The sequence below is a fragment of the Clarias gariepinus genome, chromosome 24 (genome assembly GCF_024256425.1).
Source record: "Clarias gariepinus isolate MV-2021 ecotype Netherlands chromosome 24, CGAR_prim_01v2, whole genome shotgun sequence".
NCBI classification, from domain to species: domain Eukaryota; kingdom Metazoa; phylum Chordata; class Actinopteri; order Siluriformes; family Clariidae; genus Clarias; species Clarias gariepinus.
The window spans coordinates 18,250,276-18,259,907 of NC_071123.1; the positions used below are offsets into that span (position 1 = coordinate 18,250,276).

At 35.5% G+C, this 9,632-nt stretch overlaps 1 protein-coding gene across 2 annotated transcripts; it reads right to left on the reverse strand.

The window, feature by feature from the left end:
• Nucleotides 1-306: 306 nt before the first annotated feature.
• Nucleotides 307-6,365, reverse strand: mogat3b (monoacylglycerol O-acyltransferase 3b). Of its 2 annotated transcripts, none has more exons than XM_053485620.1 (8): nucleotides 6,307-6,365; nucleotides 5,500-5,604; nucleotides 5,274-5,381; nucleotides 4,540-4,610; nucleotides 4,068-4,272; nucleotides 3,380-3,554; nucleotides 1,792-1,976; nucleotides 307-1,661 (listed from the first exon to the last, which is right to left on the reverse strand). In XM_053485620.1, the coding sequence occupies exons 1-8, from the start codon at nucleotides 6,338-6,340 to the stop codon at nucleotides 1,507-1,509; spliced, it is 1,038 nt and encodes a 345-aa protein (XP_053341595.1). In that variant the 5' UTR covers nucleotides 6,341-6,365; the 3' UTR covers nucleotides 307-1,506. The 2 variants fall into 2 exon arrangements, with proteins under 2 accessions (XP_053341595.1, XP_053341596.1); XM_053485621.1 differs by lacking the exon at nucleotides 6,307-6,365 and adding an exon at nucleotides 5,902-5,975.
• Nucleotides 6,366-9,632: the final 3,267 nt, after the last annotated feature.

Here is a 9,632-nt window from a genome sequence, read left to right on the forward strand (position 1 = left end):
TGTTGGGTTGTATGATCTATCTGTTCTTCGTATAGCCGCAAGTCATAGTCTAAATATGTTTGTCATTATTATATGTTTGAAAGTACATTATGTGCGTGTGACGACTGCCGGTACAATACAGTTTATTATAGTCTAAGAATTTCACTTAGAAGGTAAGGTTTTCTATTTGGTTTGTTTGGTTGTTTGTTTGTTTATAGAAAAGGGAGAAATCATTTTTAAATATATATATATATATATATATATATATATATATATATATATATATATATTGCGTTTCAGGTGCAGCCTGCTTTTTCGTACACCTGTTTTATATTGGACTGTTTCCAACAGCTGGGTGTCGCTGTTTTGAACCAATGATGTATAGCATGTTTTAAGACTATTCTGCCCTATTGTGTTGTATGATGTACAGTATGTGCAATAGGTTACTGGACTTTTTTCTTTCTTTTTTTTCTCCTTTATTTTCTCTTTGACTGTTTGTGTGCGTGTAATCCGCTGTAATCGTTTTTTTCTTTTCAAGTCTCTGTCTTTGATCTATTCGAGCCAGCTGGATCCTACATATTTTTGTTATTTCACTTGATTTATTTATTCTTACTTTATATTCCTGGGTATAAAAACACCACGGGTGGTCTAGTCGGGATTACATACACATGCAAATGTAAGCATCTTTTTTTCACTTTTCTTTACCAACCAAACAGATCATAACCTCACCTTATTCTTTTTTTGTTTTGGAACAAAAATAAGTTTCAGGTCAGTGCATTTACCTGGATACAGTCAGTGTAGAACAATCAGAGTCCAAATCAGAGCAGGTAACTAGTGTTGCCACACATACTGTAAGTATGTTTAAACTTTTAAACATGAACATAAAACCTAAATCTCGGTGCACATCTTTGTTCTCATGCTCAGTCTTTGGAGTTAAAATAGTATTTAATGTTAGTATGTTGCAATACTTCATAGTGCATTTATCAAATGTATATACTGCATGTCAACAGAATCACTGTACAACTAATGATAAATCTACAAAAGTCCCTGGTTTTTAATTAAGTACAGATATAGTAGCATTAAGCCCTGGAAGTCATCTTGCGCATAAATTAAGATCGTTAGAAAATGTAGTTTTTTTTCTTTTTGTAAACTAAATTAATATTTTAATACATTTCACCATTTCTTGTGGTTAGATCATTTTTAAAATTGCTTTCATGACCACCATAATTCAATGATTTAAACAAATTTCATTATCTGTAAATTAATACAAAGCTGTACACTATCATACATTTGTAATTTGGTTACAACTATAAAAATGTAGTCCTGAGTCCCTTTGGATAGCAGTGTCCAATCTTCTCCAGAGAGGGCATGTGTGTATTGAAAGCCAAAAACAACTAATTAAACAGGTGTGGCTTCTGCTCGGCTGGAACCAAAGCCTGCACACACAGATGGGCCCTTTTTGGAGATTATACCCCTGACACCTGCCTACCGAATGCAACAAGTACTTAGCATGTTTGTGTGTATTGTTTAGATGATGCGTAGCTCGTGTGTTTCTGCCAGTCCGCAGCTGGTTTTGTGTGTGTGGAAGAGTTTGGACAGGGACTCCATGTAGAGGTTGTGATAGTGCTCCACCTGCGGTTCGGGTGGGTTGCGTACATGAGGCACAGAGATGGGGCTTCCAACTAAAACAGAAAGAGCAAGAGTGATTATTGCAGTAATGACAGTAACAAAAGAGGGAGATGACTAAGAATGAACAAAACAGAATGGTCATTGAGGATAGAGTAGATCTATGAGCTGAAGTGTTGTACTCACCCACAGTGGTGATGGGTCTCCTGTAAGGCAGGATCAGACAGCGCCCCCCAGTGAAGAGACATGGCGCAAAACCCATCACTTGCTTAAACAGAGCCTGAAGTTTGCGGCCTATGCTGCCCTCGGACAGCAGCACCTGCGGGAAGAGCTCGTTCTCACCGAACGAGTACACTGGAACCAGGTCAGCCCTGAAAAACCCAACACAAACTTATTTAATGTTCACGTACTATTGCATATTATATGTAAAAAAATGTGCCGTTATAGGAAAATGATCACAGGGTGTTTTATTCCTTACTTAAGACAAAGAAAGAAGGTGTGTCTTGAAGAGATAACTCTGATTTCAACAGTGATATTCCATCATGTTCTTTTATTATGGATGAGTAACTAATAGTTTGGCAATAGGGGTGTGGTGAAATACAAATATGACACTGATTACACATTTATACACCAATCAGCCATGACACAAATACCACCACAAGCTGGTACTGGTAACAGGATCATGGTCGACCAAGGCTCACCCATGCCCATGAGGAACAAACGCCAGCACGTTTATACCAATCCCTAAGAAAACCCAATACAGCAACAACAAAAAAAAAAAGTCAACACTGGCCACAATAGAAAGGCACCAGAACACCCAGTGCACCACTGCACATTGCACATGGGACCCAGCAGGCAAAGAACCCAAGTTAGCAATCTGAACTTTAAAACCCAGATCCAATCAAGCACCCATGAGATACATTATACAAACAAGTCTTATACACAAAGGCCCAAAACCCGTAGCACCTGTGGGATATGCTGGCAACATCCTTGTTTCAAACATCACAGCAAACTTCCAGAGACCCCATGGAGCTGCACCCCAAGGGACCAAAGCCGTCAGCGCAAGGAAAAATCAAAAACCCAGGTGGTTTTAATGTTATGGACAGTACAGGTAGTCCCCAACTTACAAACATCAGTGTTATGAATTTCTGCAAATACGAACAAATACAGAAAAATCACAGAAGTAGCTCAGATGTATTGTACAGAAAATAGACACTGCCAATATTTACAGTTATTATTTTCAGTGTGTAAGTGAATGTATAGAATGTCTAAAGTATATGGTGTGTGTGCATATGGGGATGCTTCCAATGAATCAGTCCGGAAACACGATGATACAAAATGGCTGTCCTGTAAAACTGTCCCAATGGTAAATAACCCTAATTTCGTAAAATTCTCAACGAAACAGAGTTTACAGTCCAAGAAATTTGAAAACAGCTAATAAAATATCACCCAGCATTCCCCTTGCAATTCAAGGGCACAAAGACAACACACTTTGTACTGTGGAACGAATTATCTAAGTTTCCATTATTTCTTATAGGGACATTCGCTCTAAGACAAAATGATTCCCATCCCGGGAATGCATATCCGTGTAAAAGACGTATAAGACTCGTTTAGTTGAATGTGCTCCCGGAATGAAACTCGTTCGTAAGTTGGGGACTAGCTATACAGTACTAGGTTTTACAAAAAAAAGCCAAACGATGGTATGATTAAAATAAGTGTTGCAGTCATTAAAATGATCACGGTTTCTTTGTGAGCTGGCATTTTCTCTCCTCACCCGTTTTCCAAAGCAAGACGAACAAAGCCTTTCCTCTGCTTCATAACCACAGTGTTCACTCCAGGAGCAGATAACAGTGACTCCTCAGCTCCTCCGATGATAATGACCACAGCGTTGCCCACACCGGATTGCCTCAGTATGTACTCGAGACTCTGCTTATTGACCGGCAACAAGCCTGAGAGAGAGAGAGAGAGAGAGAGAGAGAGTCCTTTTTTTTTGTTTGGTTCTTTGACTCCATTAGTGAAAAACTGTTATTTATATTTATGAAACTCATGTTTATTGAAAATAAAACGGCTGCAAACTGAAAGTAACTGTAATAAAACGTTTATTAAACTGAAATCGAATTTGCTGCACGTGCTTCGCAGAAACACTTTTTACCAGCTTTGGAGTTTCCAACTCATACTTGTGGTTTTCATACCAGAACACTAATTCAGTTAAGGATGCAGTAATATGCGATTGTCTCTCACATTGTCTCTGTATATCACATGATGATAAATGGGTGTGTACAATAATGTTTATTTCACATTATTTCATGATTATAGACCTTATACATCATACTTAATTGTAGCACGACTCTAGTTTTATGTATAAATGCATGTTAATAAATGTTGTATATAGTATGGTATCTTCCATGCACTTTATATTAAACAAAATTTGAATTCTAGCATGAGCTCACGAACACACTGACCTGCTAACATGCTGTACTCTCTGACGAACGGCATGCGGAATACGCCAGCAAGCATGGCCAGAGAGGAGCGTATTCCCGGGAACGCCTGTGCAAACCCACCAGGCTCGGTGCTGAAGCAGGACACGGCGCCCATGCTCATGATGCCGTGCGGATGGCATCCCATAATATAGTTCCTACTGGGATTCAGCTCCCCTGTCTTCACTAACTGAAAGAATAGAAGAAAGAGAGAGAGAAATAAAAACATGTTACAAGTGATCACGGCTTATTATTATAATTTTTAACCAATATGTATATTTCCTTTTTTTTCTCGTTCAAAAGCTGCATTCTGGGTCTGATATCTACAAATATGTCGACTCAAACCCTTGGCTCTCCCAGGGATAATGAAACTGTGAACACTTGAATGTACAATAACAGCCTCTACAGTGATGATAATTATGTCTCTGGGTTGAAATAGAGGCCAGCTTAAAATTACCTTTACTGGGAAGTAGTCTTTAAAATGTTTCCACACACACCAGCGCCTCACAAACTCACTTCTTCTTCCACCTGGTTAAAACATGGAAATGTACTCAAATTCACATGAGGTTAGATCATCTGCAGTGATGCATATGAAGCATAGTTTTAGAAGATGAAGATTTCTAAACAAAAATAAACAGTTTATATAAACAAGAATAAAACCATTTGCAGTTTAAACTAGAAATGTAAAAAAAAATGGAACCATTTGACAGTAAAATGAGAGAATTCTATTGTTGAGGTTTTAAGAAAAACTGCATTTTTGTTGTCAAACTGAATATTTTGACAATGTTGTCTTTATGTCAGAAAGGTGTTAAAAAAAACACATGGAAGAATATTTTGTGGAAATTGTGACAAACGTGTAACATTTGTGGTTTTGTAAGAAAGCTATAATTCCACCTTCCAAAGTTGCACATAATGGCAGCAAATTAGATCAAGGAAAAGGTGTTTTTTTTTTTTCTCATTACAAAGATTGTTGAAGAGCATGAGAAATATTATAAGCAATATCAGACCTTTAATTTACAGCATGGTCTCAGTTCTATTACACTGTGATACACGACATTTGCTGAAAAAGTGTTAATTTGTTTCTAAAAACAATGACTTTTTTGGTGAAGAGCCTTTTATGTTTACGTTTTTGTGCAAAACCGAAGTGATTGTGTGTGTGTGCGTATGTGTGTGTGTGTAATTATGAAAAACCTTTCTGAGGTGTGTCCCAGTCCAATATCAGCCAGGTGAAGTAGAGAATGGGAATCAGCCACAGTGACGTAAACATCAGATAAACCATCAAAATCAGCCCTGACAAACCTACACACAAAACCATCAGCTTAAATAATTACACTCATCTTCATTACACCATGCATTTGATTCCTTACATAAATTATTGTGTGTGTGTGTGTGTGTGTGTGTGTTGGAGGCATCTCACCCATAAACAAGAAGGCCAGCACCAAGTGTAAGACACTGATGTCCTCCAGAAATAATTTCCATTTAGATTTTTCTCCGTTCTCCTGCATCTTGTCAGCTGCATCAACTGACAAAGGATATCTATTAATAAACACAAAGAAACCCAAAGACGAGAAGGCTAGTCCTGTGTCAGGACTGATGAAGCTCCACGGATGACAAGCATTGGTTAAATGTTGTTAAATTTTGTAGCTAGAGTAGCTATAGCTATGGTAATCAACCTTTTTTTTAAACAGACATGATGTATTCCTAATTCATTCCGTGCACTTGTGTACGACTGTATGTGACTTCACAGTGCGATTGTTTCATCAGACTGACCTCTGACCAAGTATTTTATCATTTCTGTCAGCGTGATTGAACTTCTCACCTTGTGCAATGCATTTCAGCAATATATTAGGTAATACACCAGACAGATAGCACACCGCACTTGCATTCAGTAAAAAAAAAAAAAAAAATCTTATTAAAATTGAAAAAAAAAAATGAAAAAAAAATCAGAAAAATGGTTTCTTGATCTTGCTTTTGTTCTAAAAGATTTTTTTTTTTTTAATCAAAGAAGAGACAGAGTATGGTTGAAACCATATGAAATGAACCTGGATGAAAAGTGAGGCAATAAGAGTGAAAAAAGTGAAAGAGTAGGAGAGACAGACAGAAAAGAGAAATGGAGAAATCCTGAGAGAGATAGAGAGACAGAGTGGGAGGGCAGACAATGATGAGAAGTTGATGACAATGTAGAGAGAGAGAGAGAGAGAGAGAGAGGAGGGGGTGTATTTACCTGTTCGGTTCAGATCTCCTCTCACTGTGGACATTGCTGCGGTTCAAAGCTTGTTCACATGATTTAGTCTGTCTCTTTGTACTTTGCTCTCTTGATAAGAGAGAGGTCCCGCACTGACACAACCTCCACACCCACACAACCGAACTAGCGCACATAACGGTCCACAGTGGTGTCAAGTTCTCTATCATTGGTAAACATGTTGCGTGTTTGTGATTTCCTATGGGACAGGAGCTCGGGTGCAAACGCATAGATGGATGGATGAATGAATGGATGGATGGATGGATGGATACTTTATTGACCCTGAAGGACATTTCCAACATCCAGTAGCTAGGATAGTAGCATAATAAACAATAAACAAGCTTGCGGAACAAAACAAAACATAAGAAACATATTAGAATAAAATTTAAAATACAACCACAAACAAAGAATCTAAAACACTACAGCAAAAAACACACAAAACAAAATCGGGACAAAAGTAGGCAAATCAAAGAAATTAATAAATAAAAAAAGGGCAGAAAACAAACAAAAGCAAACAAAACAGCACCGAAAACAAACAAACAAAAATAAACAAAACAGCACAGAAAACAAGCAAAAAAAAAAAAAAAAAAAAGAAATACCAATAAAACAAACAGAAGGAAAAAATAATAATATATTTAAATAAAAAGAACAAGTGCAGATCGTATTTAAGGAGCTTTACAAAAACAAAAGCAAAATAATTAACGCAAGCAAGATCACAGAATTAAAATAAATAAGTTCAGCCTTTGTTTGTCACATATACTGTACATTCCTGCACAGTGAAATTCTCTATTCTTCACATATGCCAGCATTTTTTAAAAGAGGTCAGGGTCAGAACGCAGAGTCAGCCCTTATCCGGCGCCCCTAGAGCAGACAGGAGCAGCTCAAGGGCCCGACAGCGGCAACATAGCAGGACGCGGCAGAACAAAAGAAACAACAGAATTGAATAAAACAGAACAGAATATGAGGATAACAAAAAATATATATATATTATACAAGAAACGGGAAAAACAGAAGTTATGATGAAATATGAGGGAACTTTGTTTAATTTAACTATAAATGTTTACAACATATTTAATATCATGTAAGAACAAATTTTAACAATTGTCACCTATCTATTAAAAAAATAGGAATGTTTGTTTATTAGAACTCAAAAATAGATTTTAAAAAAATACATATGATTGGTGTCAGGCTTCCACACTCCAATCACCCATTAATTATTTTCCAATAACGGATCATCCGAAAGTGTTTTATTCCTTACATAATAAAATCTTATGCAATCAAATTGCAGAAATGCAATCAAAAGTAAGTTAACTGGTCAAAGTGCGCAATTCAAGGAAGAAACAAAAAAACACCTAGAATGAAGCTATAGGATGAATACTCAGCAGAGGGAGCCAGATTTCCTCTGGCTATAGCAATGAGAATAATTTTTTTTTCTTTTTATATCAAATTGTCTATTAATTATAGTTTATAATAAGCATAAGTGGATATTCAGAAATAAGAACAGCAATAATGTATTAGATGTTATAGTAATTAGTATATCATTGGCTGTAGGTATTCTCTCTCTCTCTCTCTCTCTCTCTCTCTCTCTTTCTCTCTCTCGCTCTCTCTCACTAAATGTGAATGCACATTATGTGGCCTAATAGGCTACTTAAAGCTCTCTTACAGCCTTTTAAATATGGACTAGGCTATAATAATTACTATAGTATGCACAGTACATTTTATGTTTTTCTTCCATTTATCATTCAAATAATAGCGTGCACACAGTAATTTAAAACAAAAAGAAATAATAAAATTGCCTGGCCAGTGCATTAAAACATTATTACCAAGAAACTGTAACTGTAACAGATGTGCAGATTTCCAGCGTCTGGCCTCATCTTTTATTTTGTTGTAGGGAAAATCCCTAAAACAAAAATATGTTGTACATGTGATCATGTGCTTTACATATGTGATTAAGGGAGTACACCATGTAGTATACCATGTGATCACATGTAAACAAATTAAATCTGACAACTAAGTCACAAGTAAGACTTTATGCCCTAGAGTCCACATGTAATCACATAATCACATAAAAATAGCCCAAATGGAATAAATAAAGAATGTAAATCTGAATCATGTTCAATTAACATCTAAAAATAACAGAATACTGTAGAAATAATGTGGAAAATAAAATTGTGTAAATATCACATGTGTAAATAACTCCATTGCGCAATTCATGAGAATGTGAGATCACATGAAGGTCACAGGAAAATATATTAATATCATAAAGATCACATATTTTAAACATCACATAAAAATACACTAAAAAAATTAGATGTTGTAAATGTAGCATTATTAAATCTGGGTAATCAAAAATAAATAATCAAGTTTGTACGTTTACATAAATATATCTAAGTTAGAACTTAATTTGCATTTGTTAAGAACACAAGACAATGTGCATTTTTTCCTTAACTTATTTTTTTTACGTAATTCCTGACAATCTTTTTAAGTGCACACACAACAAGCAATAATCTTGTTTATTTTACTCTGTTTAAATAAAACTGCCTCTCCATGGAAAAGCATGGGAAACCCCGTATCAAATTAAAAGTGTACCAAAGCCTCATTGTGGTAGGAAACAACTCTTTGGAGCATTCTGTTCACCTTGTGTGCAAAAAGTTTTAACAAGCAGAAGACGACCTGTGGATTCAGGACCAAGTGCACTTTGAAGGAACTGTGGATGTTCAGGAGTGTATGCACATAATAAAAAGTTTTGTGCTGAAGTAGCATTTTAAAGTACAAAATTACACAACTGGTATTTTAACTATAATATATAAGAAATGACTAGTTGCTAACTAGATAATGTGAGTATATGTAACTTTAAAATGAGACTCGGACATTTAATAAAACAAAGTAGGCCCCACTCCAAGTAATATGGAAACTAAAAAAAAATAATTAGTTAAATTTTAATGAAAAATATATATTTGAAACTCTTAAAGTTAAGTAGAGCATGGACAAAAGAATGACTAGGGAAATTAATAAATTAAGTAGGGTTTACTTGCGGAATTAAATAGACTTAACTAGCAAAATTAAGTAGACTTTATTAGCAAAAAAATAGTTTTTACGTGAAGAAATGTAAGTAGTAAATACAAAGAATAGTCTTGTTTGAACTACATAATAATCAGATGCAAAAGGTTACCTTAATTTTTTAAGTAGATCAGGCTGGATGTTTTTATCAGTGTGGACACACTTTGTAAAAAATCAAGAATTACTTAAAATTAATTAACTATATAAAATTATCACATATAAAGGTAATCATGCAAAAATAATCTATG

Bases quoted from the DNA above. Each gene is read 5' to 3' on its own strand.
- mogat3b (XM_053485620.1), bottom strand. From the start codon at position 6,340: ATGTCCACAGTGAGAGGAGATCTGAACCGAACAG. The intron at 5,605-6,306 runs GTAAATACACCC...ATCCTTTGTCAG, and splicing joins AGGAGATCTGAACCGAACAG to TTGATGCAGCTGACAAGATG. The intron at 3,555-4,067 runs GTCAGTGTGTTC...TCTCTCTCTCAG, and splicing joins AGAGTACAGCATGTTAGCAG to GCTTGTTGCCGGTCAATAAG.